This window comes from Sus scrofa, chromosome X (genome assembly GCF_054392235.1).
Source record: "Sus scrofa isolate SSC_HxYL_T2T_F1_AM1 chromosome X, Sscrofa_HxYL_maternal_Yorkshire_Landrace_v2.0, whole genome shotgun sequence".
NCBI classification, from domain to species: domain Eukaryota; kingdom Metazoa; phylum Chordata; class Mammalia; order Artiodactyla; family Suidae; genus Sus; species Sus scrofa.
Window position 1 is genome coordinate 98732969 of NC_139401.1, and position 20811 is coordinate 98753779.

The 20811-nt window shown below is 42.2% G+C and overlaps 1 protein-coding gene across 2 annotated transcripts in view; it reads left to right on the forward strand.

Annotated features, from left to right (window-relative positions):
* The window catches only part of VSIG1 (V-set and immunoglobulin domain containing 1), a 65835-nt gene that overhangs the window by 40111 nt on the left and 4913 nt on the right, over positions 1-20811 (forward strand). For both annotated transcript variants that reach the window (XM_021079751.2, XM_005658775.4), the window contains exons 2-5: positions 6204-6367; positions 12558-12756; positions 19437-19592; positions 19980-20099. In XM_021079751.2, coding sequence (XP_020935410.1) covers positions 6204-6367; positions 12558-12756; positions 19437-19592; positions 19980-20099 — 639 coding nt within the window. The remainder of the gene's footprint in view (positions 1-6203; positions 6368-12557; positions 12757-19436; positions 19593-19979; positions 20100-20811) is intronic.

Below are 20811 nucleotides of genomic sequence, written 5' to 3' on the forward strand. Positions count from 1 at the left end.
CCTTTTCTTGAGCCACTCCCACGGCATATGGAGATTCCCAAGCTAAAGGTCCAGTCGGAGCTGTAGCCATCGGCCTACACCAGAGCCACAGCAATGCGGGATCCAAGCTGCGTCTGTCACCCACACCACAGCTCACGGCAATGCCAGATCCTGAACCCAATGAGCAAGGCTAGGAATCGAACCCACAACCTCTTCGTTCCTAGTCGGATTCGTTAACCACTGTGCCATGACGGGGACTCCTATACATTGTTGAAAAGGAATGATGAGAGGAGATAGCCTTGCCTTTGCCTAATCTTAGTAGGAAAGCTAGTTTTTCACCTTTAAGTACGATGTTAGCTGTTGGGTTTTTTTTTTAATAGATAATCTTCATCAAGTTGAAGAAGTTTTCTATTCCTAGTTATGGAGAATTTTTATCATAAATTCATGTTGGATTTTGTCAAATGCTTTCTCTGCATATATTGATATGATCTTGTGATTTTTTTCCTTAGCTTACTGATGTGATGTGTTACATTAATTGATTTTCAAATGTTGAACCAGCCTTGTGTACCTGAGATAAATCACATTTGGTTGGTGCAAAATTCTTTTTATTCATTGTTGGGTTTGATTCGCTAATACTTTGTTGAGGATTTTTGCATCTATGTTCATGAGACATATTGGTCTATAGTTTTCTTTTCTTGTAATGTCTTTGTTTGGTTTTAGTATTAGGGTAACGTTGGCATCATAGAATGAGGTAAGAAGTATTTCCTTTGTTCTGTCTTGTGAAAAACATGGTAGAGAATTGGTATAGTTTCTTCCTTAACTATTTGGTAAAACTCACTAGTGAGCCCATCTGAGCCTGGTGCTTTCTATTTTGGAAAGTTATTAATTATTGATTTAATTTCTTCAATATATATAGAATAGATATAGGCCTGTTTAGATTATCTACTTCTTTTTCGTGTGTGTGAATTTTGGCAGATTTTTTCTTTCAAGTTAGTCTATTTCATCTAGGTTATCAAATTTCTGGTCATAAAGTTGTTCCTAGTATTCCTTTATTATCTTTTTGTTATATTCCTTTAATGTCCATAGTATCTGCAGTGATGGCCCCCCTTTCGTTTCTTATTTTTTTTCAGGTCTGCACCTGTGGCATATAGAAGTTCCCAGGCTAGGAGTCGAATTGGAGCTGCAGCTGCCAGCTACACCACAGCCACAGCAAAGAGGGATCCGAGCTGCACCTGCAACCTACACTTCAGCTTGGTACAACGCCAAATCCTTAATCCACTGAGCAAGGCCAGGGATCAAACTCGCATCCTCATGGATACTAGTCAGGTTCTTAACCCACTGAGCCACAATGGAACTCTGCCTCTTTCATTTCTGATATTAGTAATTTGTGTCCTCTATATTTTTTTCTTAGCCTGACTAGAGTCTTAGCAATTTTCTTTATCTTCTCAAATAACCAGTTTTGGTTGTATTGATTTTCTCTGTTGATTTCCTGTTTTCAATTCTGTTGGTTTTGGCTCCAGTTTTTGTTATTTCTTTCCTTCTGCTTACTTTGGATTTAATTTACTCTTCTAGTTTCCCTAAGGTGCAAGTTTAGATGATTTATTTTAGAGCTTTCTTCTTTTCTAACATATGCATTCAATGCTGTAAATTTCCATCTGAGCACTGCTTTTGCTGCTTACCACAAATTTTGATAAATTGTACTTTCATTTTCATTTAGTTCAGAATATTTTAAAATTTCTCCTGAGATTTCTTCTTTGACCTGTGTGTTATTTAGAAGTGTGTTGTTAGATTTCCATGTGTTTTGGGACTTTCCAGTAATCTTTTTTGTTATTGCTTTCTACTTTATTTTCATTGTGGTCTGAGAGAAGACACTGTATGATTTCTGTTCTTTTAAATTTAAGGTTTGTTTTATGGCCCAGAATATGGTCTATCTCGCTGTGTACTCATGGTGTTTTAAAGTATATCTTTTTGTATAGAACATTCAGCCCCAAAACAGCAGAATGAACTTTTTACCCCAAGCACCCACAGAACATTTACCAAGATAGACCATAGGCATGGCCGTATAACAGACCTCAACAACTTCTGAAAAATTGAAATCATACGGTCTCTTCTCTGAGCACAATGGAATCAAACTAGAAACCAAGATCAGAAAGACAACAAGAAAATCTCTAAATACTTGAAAATTATACATTTCTGAGCAATCTGTGGATCAAAGAGAAAATCTCAAAAGAAAAATTAAAAATATATATAGAACTGATTGAAAATGAAAATGTAACATATAGACAAATGTAACATGCAGCTAAAGCAGTGTGGAAAGACAATTTCATAGCAGTAAATGCTTACATTTGAAATGAAGAAAAATTTCAGGTCAGTCATGAAGTTCCTATATCTAGGAACTAGAAAAAGATCAATCCAAAGCAAGCAGAAGGAAGGAAATAGTAAAGAACTGTAATCAATGGAATTAAAATAGGAAAACCATAGAGAAAGTTAAATAAAACTCTGGCTCTTTGAAAAAAAAAATCAGTAAAGAAAATTGAGGAGTTCCATCATGGCTTAGTGGAAACAAATCTGACTAGCATCCATGAGAACGCAGGTTTGGTCCCTGGCTTCGCTCAGTGGGTTAAGGATCCAGCATTGCTGTGAGCTGTGGTGTAGGTCACAGACGCGGCTCAGATCTGGTGTTGCTGTGGCTGTGGTGTAGGCCAGTGGCTATAGCTCTGATTAGACCCCTAGCCTGGGAACCAACATATGCCATGGGTGTGGTCCTAAAAAGACAAAAATTGACAAACCTCTAGCAAGACTGGTAAAAATAAAGAGTTAAGACACATATCACCAATATCAGAAGTGAAATACAGGATCTCATAGATTCTGCAGTCATTAAAAACATAAGGGAGTACAACTTTACATTTTATATATTTGCCAACTTAGAAAAAAATGGATCAATTCATCACAAAAAAGGGAGTTCCTTAGGGGTATGTGTAGTGGTTAGGATTAGGCACTTTCACTGCTGTGGCCCAGGTTCCATCCCTGGGTCTGGGAATTGAGATCCCATATCAAGCTACTGCATGATGCAGCCAAAAGAAAAAAAAAAGATTAATTCCTCAAAATCAAGAAACTACTAAAACTCACCCAATATAAAATGAATTTCCCTATAGTCATTAAAGAGATGTAATTCATAATTTAAAAATCTCCTGAGAAAGAAATCTCCAAGCCTGGATACTTTCACTAGATGAGTTTACCAAATGTTTACAAAATAATTAACACCCATTTTATACAATCTTTTCCAAAAATAGAAGAAGAGGGAACATTTCAAACTCATTTTATGAGGCTAGTATTACCCTGATACGAAAACCAGACAAGGACAGTGCAAAAATAGTAAAGTGCCGTCCAGTACCTCTCATGAACTTAGACTCAAAAACCCTCAATAAAACACTAGCAAATTGAATCCCATAGTGTTTATAAAGAATTCTACCCAAGGGATTTACTTAAGGTATGCAAGGCTGGTTCAACATTTAGGAATCATTCAGTGTAATCTCTCATATCAACAGGATAAATTAAAAAAAATAAACAGTTATCTCGGTACAGAAAGAACATTTGACAAAATCCAACACCCATTCATGATATTAAAAAACTCTTAGCATGTTAGGAATGGAAAGTGTGTTAGTGTCCAAGAGCTGCTGTAACAAATTGCCAGAAACTGAGTGGCTTAAAACAGACAAGTTTATTCTCTCATAGTTCTGGAGACCAAAAGTCCAAAGTGTTGGACTGAATTGATTCTGAAGGATCCATGCTATGCCTTTCTCCTAGCTGGCTGTTAGCAATTCTTGGCATTCCTTGGCTTGCACATGCATCTCTCCAATTTCTGACTCCATCTTCACGTGCTGTGTGCCAACTCTCACTCTTCTTGTTCTTATTATGACAGCAGTCATTGGATTTAGGTCCCACTCTAAATCCAGGGTGATCTATCTCATCATTAATTATATTGTGAAGACCCTGTTTCCAAATAAGGTCACACTCCTAGGAACCAGGAATTAGGACTTGTCCTTATCCTTTCGGAGGACACAATTCAACCCATGACGGAGGAGAATTCCCTTAACTTTTTTTTAGTGGCTGCATCCACAGCATATGGAAGTTCCTGGGCCAGGGATCGAATCTGAACTGCAGCTGTGTAGCTGCGACAACGCTGGATCCTTTAACCCACTGTGTGATGCCAGGGATTGAACCCCTTCTCTGCAGCGACCTGAGACTTGAGCTGCTGCAGTTGGATTCTTTGCTCACTGTAGCACAGCGGGATCCCCAGAATTCCCTTAACTTGATAAAGAACATCTAAAATACCCTACAGCTAATATCGTATTTAATGGTGAAATACTGAATGCTTTTCCCCTAAGATTGAGAACCAGGCAAGGATATCCACTCTCTCAACTCTCTTATTCAGTAAAATACTTCAAGTTATAGCCGCTGCAATAAGGCAGTAAAAATAAAAGGCTTACAGAGTGGAAAAGGAGAAGTAAAACTGGCTCTACCCAACAAAAGACTGGCATCTAGATTATATAGAGAACTCTCAAAATTCACCAGTAAAAAATTAAGCAATCCAATTAGAAAATGGGCAGAAGATATGAGATACATTATGCTGAGGAAGATATACAAATGACAATCCCATGAAAAGTTATTTAGCATCATTAATTTGCATTAGGTAAATGCAAATTAAAACCACAATAATGTCCTACTATACACTTATTAGAATGGCTCTGGAAAATAGTGACAACACCAAATGCTGACAAGGATATGGGGAGACTGGGCCACTCATACATTATTGGTGGGAATATATATTGGTGCAACCACTCTGAAAAACAGTGTGGCTATTTTTTGTGTTTAATAAAACTAAACATGTAACTACCATCTAACATAGCAGTTGCACTCTTAGGAAGTGATCCCAGAGACATGGGAATTTATGCTCACATGAAAACCTGTACATGAATGTTCATTGGAGTTTTACTCAATTGCCCAAAACTAGAAACAACCCAAATGTCCCTATATGGGTGCACGGTAAACAAATTGTTATACATACATACATACCATTGAATGCTATTAAGCAATAAAAGGCAATTAACTAGTGATACGCTCAATGACTTGAGTGAATTTCTAAATAATTATGTAGAATGAAGAAAAGCCAATCAAAAAGCGTTACCATGTTTCCATTTATGTAACATTTACAAAATAACACAATTTTATAAATGGAAGACATATTGGCAGTTTCCAATGCTTAGGATCAGGGATGGGGGGGAGGAGGGAGGTGAGTGTGATTATAAAAGAAATATGAGGGGTCTTTGTAATGGTGAAACTGTTCACTTGTATTGACTGTGGTGGTAGATACACAACCTGTACATGTGATAAATTTTATAGAATTAAATGCACACACACATAGGAGTACAAGTAAACCTGGAGAAATCGAATAAGATCAATATCAGTGTCCTGGCTGTGGTATTACACTATAGTTTCACAAAATAAGTGACCGTGGGTGGAAGGGAGTTGGGTAACGTGTACATGGGATCTCCATCTTATTTCTTGGAATTGTGTGTGAAATGCATTGCATTAGCCACTAGAGCAATGACATCGCTGCCTGTCATGTAACTTCTGGAACACTCCATTGTACACGCATGAGAAGATGAGAGTGAAAAAAAATAACTGCGTAGTATTATTATGAACACAATTGTGATCTTATAGCCTCCCCCAATTGGTCTAATGACCAGCTCATCCTGGTTTTCCTGGGACTTTCCTGCTTTAAGCACTCAAAGTCCTAGCAGCAAAACAAGTGTAGTTTGCTTGAGGCTTACCTGGTTTTAAAACTGAAAGTCCCCTATCTAAGGAACCTTATCCATCCTGGGCAAACCGAACTGGTTGTTCTCCATATTCATGGGCCTCTTTTGGGTCCTTGGACAACGTTTTAAGAACCTCTGTGTCAGGCCATCCTTACACAGAAGAAACCCCCGTTTCCCTGTTATATGTCACCATCACAAAGGAGTTGAATATCCTCACATTGTAATTTGTTAGAAACTCCCTACTCTATGCCCATTGCTTGCTTGGCTTTGCTATATGGATCATTCTGCATTCTTCTCCTCACCTTGGTTTCCTCAAATAAGATGTCATCGAAAATGCATTGTAATGGAAAAATGTCACCAAAATGTGAGTGTGTACCATTGTCTTTTTGATGATTATCTTTTCAGGTCAAGTTAGTGGAGTGCAAGTGACCATCCCAGACAGTTTCGTGAATGTAACTGTTGGATCTGATGTCACTCTCATCTGCACCTACACCACCACCGTGGCCTCCCTGGACAAGCTTTCCATCCAGTGGACATTTTTCCATAAGAAGGAGTTACAGCCAGTTTCGGTAAGGACTTCCTTTCCTCCTAAACTATGCCCCTTTGGTAGTTCTGGCATAAGCTGTGGGGGTCAGTGTGTAAGGAAGGAATGGTGAGCCAGTGACAACCGGAGCAGAACCTCAGATGCAAGGAGTTTGAAGACAGCTGTTTAGGGAAGATCTTCATCTAAGTGACTTGGCCTTTGTCCTCTGTTCACATTCAGTTGTAATCTGTTATCTCACTTCTGTGTTGGTCAACATCAAGTATATGATGTATTTTAGCATAGACAGGAAGGGTCCTTCTCATAAGGGAAATGAGCAGTAGTTCTGAAAGGACTCCCCCCCCGCCCAGATTGCTCTATTATTTCCAGAAGCCCCCAGTTCAAATGCTGGTGTGCCTAGTTGATCCACAGATCTCTGTCAGCCTTAATATCTCTGTCATACTCAATAGCTAGCTCATTGTGCCAGACTGAGTCCTGATGGAATGAACTCCCCAGGTGGGTGAGGAAGGGCACAGTAGTAATGAACCCTGGATAATCAAAAGCATTCGGATGCTAGAGGATAGGGAACAGGAAGGGAGCTTAGGATCTGGAGAAGAGGTTGCCCGAGAAAAGTGGGTGAAAGTCAAGGGAGGAAGATGATTCTGCTTGCAAAGTGCCCATTCCCAGGTTTTTTTTCCAGTCTGGCCTTAAGCGTCTCAGACATCCTCAGTTGCGATGGTATTTTTCAAAATGAGATTTGGCTTCTATTTCAAATTTGTTTCTTTGAGCACTTCCATGCATTCAGAATTCTTTAGAGCATGTTGTGTATTAATCCGTGGATGGCTGGCAGGACATTTTGAGGATGGTAGAAGGAGACTGCTGTGCTATTCGACAAATCTATGGTTTATGGGCATAAGATATTGCCAGACTGACCACTGAGTGATTCAGTTCAACTCCTGGATTAGACACTATGGGCAGTATACCATGTAGCATTCAGCTCTCACTCAGATCCACTCACTTCTGCTCAAACACAGCACAGCCTGTGTCTCAATAGTGAGGGTATGAAGGAAAAGGCAGTCAGTCCATGTCTAAAACTGGTACATGCAAGAGAGCTTGGGGAAGATGTAGTTGGGCCTCTTAGACAAGGACAGTTATTGGTGTACTACCAGATCCCTTCATTGTTTGGAGTCTTTAGGGCAGTGGCACCAGGAGTGAGATGGGAGGGTCTGAGTTTGGTAACAATTCAGATCAGCATAAGCCCCTGGCAAAACCAGAACAGTCTTGCATTTGCCTTCTCATGGCCATGTCTGGAATTCCTTTCAGCTTCCTCCAAAAGGCTTTGGGCCCTACGTTGCCTTGAGCAGGGCAGTGGTCAACTCCTGCCATAAGCTCACCTTCTTTTCCTCCCCCCAGATCGTTATGTTAAAGGATCAGTGGACTCCAAGACCTACCATTTCTCAATACCCAGGGGAGAATGTGATCTCTTACTGACTATCCCCTCCCTGGGTTTCCTTTGCGAATGGGGGCTACAGAGATATTCCATTTATCTTCTGACCAGGAGCCAGGATATTCATCAGCAAGGTCTTTCTCTTAGAGAAGCCCTCCTCTTGGAAGACATGGAGGCTTCAGGTAATCAGTCTCTAAGCAGGGACTTCCAACTTAAGACTCTAGGCTCCAGAACAGGCAGGCTAGCATGGAAGTTTGGGGTGGTCTGGTTCCCCTCTGATAACATGAATGGTTTCCTCGTCTATCTAGCTAGTCAATAGAAAAGCTCCAGAGACCTCACCTGCCCATGAATAGAACAGGTATTGACCCTACTTAGCATGAGTCTCTCAGATAACACTTACTCTTCTAGAATAGCCACAGCGGAGGAAACATTTTGCCATCTTCTTCTCTCTAACACACATCTAATGTGGACAACTTCTTTCTAGAACCTAGCATCTATATATTCCATGGCTGCTCAGATTATTCCAGTATGGCCTCTATGGATAGCATTATATCAGATGCTTTTCAAATGTTGGTGGGGTGAGGGTGCCTCATCTCCTCAGGGGCATTGAAAATAAGGGGAGTGTTGGTTTAATTGTTATAAATGGGAGTCACTATTGATGTTTAGTGGGGGGTAGCTAGAGAGGGTCGACATCTTGCAACATGCAGGAGAGACCCACACAGGAAAGAATTGTCAAATACCAGTGTGATCCCCATTGAGAAACACTCCAAGTTATTCCCTTCCCACCACACCCTCCCATCAAAGTTGATTCAGTGTCCTGTTCCTGCAGGTGTCTATTCTTGTTAAATTGGATAAATTAATCTAATAGAAAGGCGTTAGGGACTGGTGATGGTTTATCTCTTCCAAAGAAAATGATTTAAATGAAACTTTACATGTCTCAAAGAAGCAATTCAGTTCATGAGTTTTTTGGGCAAATGGCAAGCTGGGAAGGGAGTGGTTTGTGGGTGGGAACTCTTCCTTATGGTATTCTATTCCTTCCATGTGTGATTCCAGCCCCCCCCCCCACAGAGTGCAGAGAAAATTCTAGGCTTGAGACCATGGCCACCCTGCACTCCTCCCCTCCCATGGCTAGCTCCTTTTTGAGCAGTGCAGGAAATCAAGAAGCTGGATGGCTGGTTTGCTGTGGACTTCCATACCCTTCACATTTCCAAAATGAACCCACAAAAGCAGCTCTGGAGGCTAAAGGCATTTATTAACTCTGAGACTCAAACAGAGGAGGCTGAATTCTTTCAGCCCTTCTTGTTTATACCCCAGCTTCTAGTTAGAGAGCAGTGTCACAAAACTGAGGGGAAAAAATCTTTTTGGACCAATCTGGCTCCCAGCTGCATGGCCTCATGTGAATAGGAACTTGGCAGAGGAGGAAGAGAAAGGCTGTTATTGCAGCTGGCAACCGTTGAAGGCATCATGTGGTGAACCTACTTGGCATGGGAAGCATCATGCCAATGAATAGCAGCAATTGGCAGGAGAAGGGTTGGCTGGAGTAGGGAATGGAGTGACCCCCAGAGGGGAAGCTTGCCTGGGAATCACCTTCCTGGCCTAAGGTGGGACTGTGAGTGCCATATGACTGTTATTCAGCAGGACTCGGGAGGTCTGGACTCTAGGTTTGTCTACATATTTTGTGACCTTGGGAAGATTACTTCTTCTAGTGGGGCCTCATTGTCCTTTTCTGTAATACAAGAGGATGAATCAGGTTGCAGACTGGCGGCCTCGGGCCCCAGTGTGGCCAGCGGATGCATGTTGGTTGGCCAGCCCAATATTTTGTTTGTTTGCACAGTTTGAAAGCCTTCTTTGTATTGGCTCTCTAGCTCGTCACAGCCCCTGTCATCTATGATCTTCCCTCTATCCACCAGCCCCTCCTAGCCATTTCCCCTATTTCCAATATCCAGCTGGCTCCTAAAGTCTCCTCAGCCTTAGCAACCATGAACTAAGTGATCTCTAAGGGGGTCTTATAACTAATGTGCTATCATGTCTCCATATGCCAGCCTCTAACATCACCAAGGGGCAGGCAGAGGGGACCTTGGGGGAGAAGTAGGGCAGTCTGCCATGAACACAGCCACGAAGGGCAAGTGGGCAACAAATTAACAAGCATCGCTTAAGGGAACACTTGGATGGATTTTCTTAAAACAGACTTGCCCCCCCCCCATCACCACCCCCAAAGGATGTGGCCTTTTGAGCATCCATGGCTTTTCCTAGACCTCAATTGCTTTGATCTCTAAATTGACAATATGCTTTCTTTGAAATGTGCACAAGCCCCACAGGATCACGGGCTGGGCTTTGGCCATCGTTCAGGTTTGATTTTTTTTTTTTTTTCATGGCTTCATCAAGAGCATTCTTTTTCTTTCTTTTTTTTTAAATTTTTTTATTTTCCCACTGTACAGCAAGGGGGTCAGGTTATCCTTACATGTATACATTGGTTTGATTTTTAAAAGAATTATTCTTTTGTGGAAAATGGAACCAAGTTGCAGTCCTTCCTGTGTGATTAGATAAGTGGTTTCAGGAAAGCGTTTCGTTTTTTTCCCTTACAAGGACAGTGTGACAGCGTGGACTTCCCCTAACAGAAAGCCCCTCCATCCGTGTGGCTGACTGCTGGCTGGCCCTGGGGACTTTCCTTCTCACACAGTATCCTGAGGCCAAAGCCTTTCCCTTTTAGGCCTCTATTCTTATACCTCCTTACCTCCATTTCTGTTCCGGACACCTTTGACATTGTTCGTGAATGGGAAAATATATTAGACTATAGTGTGAGGAGCTAGGGTAGAAGGGTTGGTAAAGTCACACCAACCTTTTTGTAGGAAAGTTACAAGTCCAAGGCCTCATGACGTCTTGGCTCCTTGATTCCTGCCCATCTCTGAGACTTTTATAGTGTGGCTTCTTTTCATGCCCTAGTCCTGATCTAAAACATACTCTCTTGGCCTCCTGCTCTCTGCAGAAATAAGGTCCTTTCACCTAGATCCTCTGGGACTTAGTGTGGATTGTAGGCATGACTGATGTATCTCATTGCGATGTCGTGAAGCTTCAACCTAAAACAGGCCGACACCCCCCCCCCCGCCCCAGTTTTCCTGGGAGCAGGGGAAGCAGCCAGATGTCTCAGTTGTAAAGGGCTTCCTTGATAGACCACAGGATCCATTCCAGGTAAGAGTCCACTGGACTGCAAATTGTTAATTAGAAAGTAAATAAGGCCAGCGCTGGCTGGTGAAATGGAAAGCCGGATATCTTGGGTGTCAACTCAAGTGAAGGTAAGAGACCTTTGACAAGTTGAACTTCCTCCTGCCCCCTTGAATACCTTAGGTTAACACTGGCTTTCCAGTTTGTAAATCAAACAAGACCCCTCTGGGGCAAAAGTTTGTGAAGTCAGTGGGTGTGAATGGATGAATTGGATTATAAATGGCTCATTTAGGGCAGGAAAGAAAACTTGTTGATTTTAGAGAACAGGAGGGGAGAGACAAGTTGTTTTTTCCTTAAATATATTCTTTTCTTTGACTTTTCCATCAGAATCTCCCTTTCTTAGTTTAAAAATATATTCGCTTTCTGACTTGAAGGAGAATACATTTGAATTTATCTAGACAATATCTCTTTTTTTACTGATGGCCTTCTCTCTCTCATTAACCTGTTAATATAAATAACACTGGACAAGGACTTAGAAGAACGGGGTTCTAGACCTGGCCTGTTAACTTTGTATATCTTTTTCTTTTTTAACCTCTCAGGGTTTCAATTTCTTCTGTAAAGTGAGGAGAGTGAATTAAATGAACTATAAGTCTCTTCTGGTAGATTTTATGAAATATTAATTGCTACTGGACCAGGGTAATCCCAGTTTATTGAATAATAAAAAAACAAATCACTTGAATTACACATGTTTCTATGAAACTAACAAAGTGGGTACATAGCCTGTGTATATTATGGCGGGACCGCAGGGGTCACCTGGCCCAGTGATTCCCAAGCTTTAGTCATTCATGTCTCATCTTTATGATTTTTGTCATATTTGTGTATCACCAGCACTATTAACTATTTAATGTTGTTTTCTATATTGACTTGATTTTTAAAAGTCTTAAAAATTTCTGGGGTTCCCATCACGGATCAGCGGAAACAAATCTGACTAGCGTCCATGAGGACGCAGGTTTGATCCCTGGCCTTGCTCAGTGGGTTAAGGATCCGGTGTTGCCGTGAGCTGTGGTATAGGTCACCGAGGCAGCTCGGATCCCGCGTTGCAATGGCTGTGGCATAGGCCCACAGCTACAGCTCTGATTGGACTGCTAGCCTGGGAACTTCTGCGTGCCCGCAGGTGTGGACCTTAAAAAAAAAAAAACAAACAACAAAAAAAAAAAACCAAAAAATGTTTATAAAGCAGAAAAAAAAATGATGGCTTTGGTTTCCCCATCAGACATTTGTGTCCTATATGGGTTTCCTCCAGGCGGACTCATCAGGTGAGCGTCTTGATCTCCTAGCCTAAGCATAGGAGTTGAATCCCATCAGCTCCAGCTACACGGTCTGAAAGATAGGCCTACCTCCCTGCCTTGATGACATCGCCAAGCTGCTTTGAGTACAAATGAGCTCATGGCTGTGCACAGCTTGAGAGAGCTAAAGTGTCCCACGGAGCTGAGAAACCTTTGTCACAGGGGAGGTGGGGTGGATGCTGCGCCTTGTCAAAGAAGGTAACATTGGCTAGAAAGAACTTCTAGGTAGCTTATCCAAGCCCTGGACACTCTCCAGTTCTCATTTCTGTCATTTTCTGTCCTAGATTTACTATTCTGAAGGTGGACAAACTGCAGTCAACGGGCAATTTAAAGATCGAATTGTAGGGTCCAACGCTCCAGGCAACGCATCCATCACTATTTCGAATATGCAACCAGCAGATAGTGGCATCTACATCTGCGATGTTAACAACCCCCCGGACTTTTCTGGCAACAATCAAGGCACCCTCAACGTCAATGTGCTAGGTATGGACACATTTTTCTGCTTTTTCTCTTCTTGGAGCAACTTAGGACATTGAATGGGCCAGGGCAGTGAGTTATGGTGCCAATTAAGTCCCAGGGGTAAATATCCTTCCTGCTTCTTTTATTATCAGCGAAATTGAGACATACCGCCAACTTGACCCATAGAGTTGCACTGAGCAATCACTCATAAGAAGTGTTGAAGCAATTGCCAAGCCAAAAAGGGCTGCCAAAATGATAGACATCAGTAGATGACCAAACCTCCTGGATCCCTATCACTGAAGGATGCAATGAGAACAGATGAGACAACACACAGTCCCACTAAATGATCACTAGCAACTTTTTCAGAGGGAACCTCCAATTAGAGCCAGTTCCACCTGGGGGAAACACCTGTCACCTTGTTACCTCTCCTAAGCCAACCACAATCCCCATCACTAAATTATTCTTTGGCAGAAAGGCAGAAGGGTCCCTTTCGTAATGCTGTTTGGAAAAAGGACCACATGCTAAGCCAGAGTTGAGAATTAGTTAATTTATATATAAATATTCATTACGCGACACAGGGCAAGTCATATCTGTTCTTCAAATGAATTTGGAGTGGTTAATTTATGCAGTATTTATTGAGTGCCTACTTTGTGCCGGGAGGCGTGATGGAGGCAGGGTTTCTGCTCTTGAGGTGTTCACAATTGTGGTGATTTGTAGGGCTCCTTCCAGTCTCTTGTCTGAGAGGACAATGGGAGTTTTCCTCCTGTCTGTAGCCTTGGCAGCTCCTGTTTCCAGGCCTTCAGAAGTAACGAAGGGAGGTATGAAAGGGCTATCAGAGCCCTCACTGACGAACCAGTTGAACTAAGGGCTCTCCCACCTCTAAGTAACCCCAAATGGAGCTGATCTGGGCATTGCTGCTCTTGAGCTGTGGAAAGGAGGAACTAGATCAAACCAGTGACTTGGTGATTGAGTAGCTTGGAAAAGTCACAGTTAGTCATAAGGTGCACACCTAGGAGGACTCTCCGGAATTGTTGGAGCCTGCCACCCAGATGATGCCCGAAAAGAAGCAGCCGTTTACCTTGAGGTTTGCTACTGCACCTGCCCACCTGGAAAACAGGGAAAGGTAATCAAGAGCTGCTTAAGGAGTGGGCTAACTCCTGATGTTTTTATTTTGCTGAGCCCTGTGCTGGGCTTTGGGGTACAGGTGACGACAAGAGAAGTATACACGAGCCCTTTCCCGGGAGAGTTGATGTTCTAGTTTGGAAGACTAGCCATATATACTGGAACTAAATGATATGGAATAGACGCTAGCACATCAGGCTGGGAGTCAGAAGCCCTAGGTTCTAGCTAGTACACTGCTACTCAGTGGCCTGAGGCAAGTCACTCCAACTTTCTCTGGCCATTTTGAGACAGGGTTGTAATTCCTGCCCTGTCTTCATTACGAGGGTTGTTAAGAGAATCAGACGATATACTGGAGATTCAGTGTTCAAAGAATTCAAGGGATTAGTCCTCTAATGTTTTCCTTTTGCTCCCTGGCTCTGGGTTGTCCTTCTGACCAGAAACAACCTAAAGAAGTGGAGCCTCTTTTTGTCCAAGCTTGGAAATAATTCTAAGTTTAAGATAGACAAGATGGTTAATATTCTTAAATTTAAAGTTTGGAGAATCCGTGATCATTTTCCATAAGAGGCTGAGAGTCATTTCCTCATTTCCTCTGAGTTGTACTTTCCCATAAGCTTTTGGGTCAGTTGTTCCTGCAATGACTGTGTCTTGACTTTTCCTTAGGTATCCAGTATCCAGGCATGGTAAGAGACAGAAGGCTCTGTGAATTTCTTCATTTGGGAATTCTCAAAATCGCTTTTTTATTAGTTAGGCTAAGAGCAAAGGCATTCTGCAAATTTATGTTTTCTGGAAATTTTGAGATGGATAATTTCCTCTAAAAATTGCAGAGACTGTTTGCAGTTTTCAAATTCCATTTCATATGAGGGCCTGTTCTGCTTGCCCTGACTGAAGGGTGGGGCAAGGTGGAGCAGGTGTATTAGGGAGACCAGTTGAGGAGAGGAGTTTTGATATTTCCTTAAATATTGCTCTTCCTAGAAATACATCTTTCAGAGACATTTCATAAGCCAGTGGTAGACATAGATCCCATGCATTCACTCATTCATCCATAATGTTATTCAACAAACCCTGAACACACATCCAGTTACATCCTGGTAGGCAGTGGAGGTGGATGTAAAAGATAGGCTCCCAGGAGTTCCCATTGTGGCGCAGCGGAAACAAATCCAACTAGTAATGATGAGGTTGTGGGTTCCATCCCTGGCCTTGCTCAGTGGGTTAAGGATCTGGCGTTGCCATGAGCTGTGGTGTAGGTCGCAGACGTGGCTTGGATCTGGCGTTGCTGTGGCTGTGCCGTAGGCCAGCAGCTGTAGCTCTGATTAGACCCCTAGCCCGGGAACCTCCATATGCTGTGGGTGTGGCCCTAAAAAGCAAAAAAAAAAAAAAAAAAGGCTCCCAGCCCTCTAAAAGTTCACAGTCTACGGAGTTCCCGTCATGGCTCAGTGGTTAACGAATCCAACTAGGAACCATGAGGTTGTGGGTTCGATCCCAGCCTCACCCAGCAGGTTAAGGACCCAGTGTTGCCATGAGCTGTGGTATAAGTCACAGATGCGGCTCAGATCCCAAGTTGCTGTGATTGTGGTGTAGGCCAGCAGCTATAGCTCTGAATCGACCCCTAGCCTGGGAACGTCCATATGCTGCAGGAGCAGCCCTAGAAAAGGCAAAAAAACAAAAACAAATAAATAAAAGTTCAAAGTCTAGTGAGAGAGGCAGATACATAACTTAAGCTTACAGTGGAGGGAGGAGAAGGGGCTGGGAGATCACAGGGGAAAGGGCATAAAGCTGGGCAGGGGGAACTGGAGAAGGCTTCCTAGAGAAAGTGACTTGAATGTTGAAGGATGGGCAAGAGCCTGTCAGACAAAAGAGGGGCCGAGGTGGCAGAGTATGATTTTGGTGAAGGAAAGAGCAATGAGCAAAGGCCCACATGGTTTGGAGGACCATTCATTTGAGAGACTTGCATTAGGTGTGACAGCCTTGGAAAATGAACCTCTGAAAAATACCCATCAGAAATTTGAATAATTATTTTTTATGCCTTTGCAATGAGCATCATCTTCCTTCTGCAATTTGGCACATAAAAAGAGAATGATGAATTTAGAGAAGGTTTGAGAACACGCTGAAGCATTTTCACTTACTCTCTGAGGTGATCCTCTTCCTCCACCCCAGTTCTTTTGAAAGCAATAAAGCTAAATGGTAGCTCAGTGGCTTTGCCAGTAAAACATCCACGTTCTACTGGGAACTTTAACTGGATGAAACGTCAATTCAATCCTGAATCAGTAGTTTTAGAAAATATATGGGTTTGGGATATGATTCAAAGTGATTCACTAAGTGTTTGGTTAATAAAAAATAAGAGAAGAATATGTTCAGCAGAAGAAAAAAATGCCTATCTACTTTTGATTCTAGGCTCAAGAAATGAATGCAAGTCATTCCAGATTTTGTCCATAATTTAGTTCTAGTCCTGGGTACTTGTAATGAAATGCCGTCATTTAACTTTCTGTTCAAACTGTTCTGTTCTACTGTAAAGGCTATAAAATCACCATGGTTAAAAAAGGCAGTCTCTAAATCTAGTGATAGTTGCGTTGGATTTCTGGTTAAATAGCCCAGTTATTTAGGGTAGGCAAATCCAAGGTGTCATCCCCATCTGAGAAAATCAGTAGTACAGAAGAGAGAATAAAGAGCTAAATAGAAAAATCTTCTTTTAATGAAATGATAACTGTTTAAAAGAAGGGACTGTGCAACAGACAACTGGCTTAAGATGTTTTATATATATATATACACACACACATACATATATACAATGGAATATTACTCAACCATAAAAAAGCATAAAATACTGCTATTTGCAGCAATGTGGGTGGACCTAGAGAATATTATGCTTAGTGAAATAAGTCCAGCAGAGAAATACAAATACTGTGTGATATCACTTATATGTGGAATCTAAAAAATACACAAATGCATGTATATGCAAAACAGGAATAGACTTGCAGACATACAAAACAAACTAGTGGCTATCAAAGGGAAGAGGGAAGAGGGGAGGTAAAATTGGGGCGATGGGATTAATAGATACAAACTACTATATATAAATTAGATAAGCAACAAAGATATACTAACTATATAGCACAGGGAATTATAGCCATTATCTTGTAATAATCTATAATGGAGTTTAATCTGCAAAAATACTAAATCACTGTGCTATACACCTGAAACTAACTAATTTTGCAACTCAATTTAAAAAAAAATTAAGCTTCAATTAAAAAAGAAAGGATGGTGAGTTCCTATCATGGCTCAGTGGTAATGAACCTGACTAGTATCCATGAGGGTGCAGGTTCAATCCCTGGCCTCACTCGGTGGGTTGAGTGTCCTTTGTTGCCTTGAGCTGTGGTATAGGTCACAGACACAGCTCGGATCCTGCGTTGCTGTGGCTGTGACCTAGGGCAGTAGCTCCAGCTCTGATTCAACCCCTAGCCTGAGGACTTCCATATGCTGCAGGTATGGCCCTAAAAAAAAAAAAAAAAAAAGGAAAAAAATGGTGAAATTTTCTAAGGGCTATAGCTGTAGCCATCTGTTTTCCTGTTCATGTGTACAGAGGGTTAGAGTCTAAGATTGGAAGATTAACATCAGTTACAAGGTATGAAATGTGGCAGCAAGAGTTATTCCTGCTTATTGCCAACAGCAATTCCATGTGCAAGACACTACACACAAACACATTACTTTATTTATATAAATACAATAAAGTATTTATATACTGGATTAGCTGGAGTTCAGATAATCTCTCATTCATATTTTACAGATGAATCAACTGAGGTTTGGCTACATTAGATTACTTGCCTCAGTACATCTAGGGTAAAGTTTCAGAGCCAGTGTTCGGTGTCGATTCTGAGCTGTGCTCTTTACTGCTGCCTCCCAAGTGAGAGCTGGAGAGCTGGGCAGTCCGGAGCATTTAAGGTGTAACTAGCCTAAGGTAGAGAATCTAGGCCTTTGGAGTGTTTTGTATCCAAATTAAGATAAGGAAGGTGAATTGGAAAGTATTGATTCAGATCCTTATCTGTTTGTCAGACTGAGGTTAGAATAAGCTGTGAGCCATAAGATGACTGAGGAGAATCAGTTTCTCAGCTTCCCCCCAGGACTTCTCCACTGAGGTGTTTCATAAGCAGCTTCAACTCAGTAAACTCAGCAAGATCAGCTACCCAGCTGTCCAAATCAGAACCCTGGGAGTCATCAGTGACACCACCTTCTACCCTCTTCCTCATGCCACATGTCCACGGTCATCAAGCCCTATGGACTTCTTCTTTTTTTTTTTTTTTTTTTTTTTTTTGCTTTTTAGGGCCACACCCACAGCATATGGAGTTTCTCAGGCTAGGGGTCTAATCGGAGCTACAGCTGCTGACCTACGCCACAGCCTCAGCAATGTGGGATCTGAGCCTCGACTGCGACCTACACCACAGCTCAGGGCAACGCCGGATCCTTAACCCACTTGATCGAGGCCAGGGATTGAACATGAAACCTCGTGGTTCCTAGCGGGATTCGTTTCTGCTGCATCACGATGGGAACTCCCCTGTGGACTTCTTAAATATCTCATGAATCTGTCTCTTCCTCTCCCTTGGCTCATGTACCCCCAGAGTTAGAGCAGTCCATCTAATGGAGTTCCCTGGTGACCTAGCAGGTTAAGGATCTGGTGTTGTCACTGCTGTGGTGCCGGTTTGACCCGTGGGGTTCGATCCGTGGCTGGGGAACTTCTGCATGCCGTGGGTGTGGCCAAGAAAACCCAAGCAAACAAAACCCAAAAAACAAAACATAAAACATTAGAATGATCATTCACTCTCCTTCTGTGGTCCTGTTGCTCTGAGTATAAAATACATGAATGACAGAGCCCTCCAAGCTGTGGGCTCCACTGCTCTCTAGCCTAATATCTTACCGCTTCCCCCATCCCACTTCAGAACTGGGTCAGAGTCCCTTCGGAATTGCTGGTGCCTAGTCCAGTGCCGGGCACACAGAAGGCACTCAAGGATGAATCAACGTTTTAGTGCCATTTAGCACACCCTTCCCTCCACATGGGTTTCCCCTCCCGAGGCAGGACACAGGCAAATTCAAACCCTCTATTTTGTGCCACCCAGAAGAAAAAATGCCAAAAAATGACTCACAAAGGAGAAGAAAAATATGGCACTAGTAAAACAGTGGTTTTATTAATAACTGGTTATCTCAAAGTATTTAAGGGTTCTCTTTTCCTTTAAAACTGTGCTTCCGAAGTATAAACTATGTTCCCCTTTGTTTAATGTTTGCTTACACTTGGTTGTTTTATTAAAGGCATATTTTAAGCTACAGTGCGGAAATTCATGGTTATGAATCTGGGGAGGAGGCAGATGGAAGGGATGCCATTAGAATATTAATGGCCCAGTGATGGGAATGTCTTGCACATGCAGTGCTCTACTCCCACCTGGTGGTCCAACTAGAAAACTGTCGAAATAAGTTTTTAAAGATTAAAAAAAAAAAAAAAGCATGCATGTTCTACAAAAGGAAAGTGAGAAAGTGACTCAGATTGGTACAGGCGGCCATTCATCATGCGTGATTTTTTACTCTTTGTCATTGCCTTGCAGTCAAACCTTCTAAGCCCTTTTGCAGCATCCAAGGAATACCAGAAACTGGCCATCCTGTATCTCTTACTTGCCTCTCAGTGCTTGGAACACCTTCCCCTGTGTATTACTGGCATAAAGTTGAGGGAAGAGACATCATCCCAGTGAAAGAAAACTTCAGTAAGTTTAGCCCTCTGCTGCCCCTGGCAAGGCCTGGTGTGGGGGGTTGGTTGACAGCATGCCTGTGTGTCTGGCGGCTCGTCCTTTGCGTCCAGTCTTCTATTTGTCTGGGAGAAGAATGTAAAAAGAATGTCAGGCAACAAGATGATTGTGCCCAGGTCTTCTCCCCAACTTCTAGAAGTCAGGACTGTTTTTGGCTCAGAGGTGGCAGGCATGGAACATGGTCCCAAATGGAGGGGGAGTCTCCAGGGGTCTAGTTGGGCCCTGGACATCTCAAGAAAGGGAGGCCACTGTGAGAAAGTGGGTAGCCATTGAATGATCTGCTATATCCACATGATCTGTACCCACATAAGAGATTTGAAAACTCTTCTCTCCTGGTTTTGACAGACCCAGCCACCGGGATTTTGTTTATTGGAAATCTGACCAATTTTGAACAAGGTTATTACCAGTGCACGGCTATGAACATCCTTGGGAATAGTTCCTGTGAAATTGATCTAACTTCATCACGTAAGTTGATCACAGAACTTTAACAGTTTCTCCTTAAGTATCCTGGATGTGCCAACCAAATCAATTAATGAGGACCCCTGGTTAGTCCTTCCTGACTCTGGAGATTTGGGTGGTTTATTTATAGGTTGATACGATGGATGACAATCCTAATATCGAACGCTTACATAATACTTAATATATGCCATGCACTGCTTTAAATTGTTTACAAAAATGAATTTGTTTACCCCTCACAAAATCTGGAGAAAGTGAAACAACAGCCTCCTTGATAGTAGCAGGCTGAATTTTCTTTGTGACGCTGTTGGTAGATCCAGGTGAAGCTGTACCAATTTCTGTCAAACATGGAGCTCACAGACTTTCTAGTTCTTAACTAATTTGCTAAAAATCTGCTTCTAATAGTAGTAATAATGACACTTGCACCTGCAGTCGCAGTAGCTAATATTTCGGAGCACAAAATAGGTGCCAGACTCTTGGCTGGGTGCTGCAAGCATTATCTCCCTCAGTTGACAATCACCCTGTCTAGGAGGCAGAATATATTGTTAAGCCTCATTTTATTGGAAAGAAAACTAAAGCTCAGGGAGGTAAGTGACTTGCCTAAGGTCATTCAGCTTGTAACTGGCAGAGTCAGGATGCCTGGAAACCTCGACCTTCTAGTTCAAAGGTGCCTAGTTACTAAGCATAGACTTGAGGGCCTGACATTGTCACATTGGGCCAG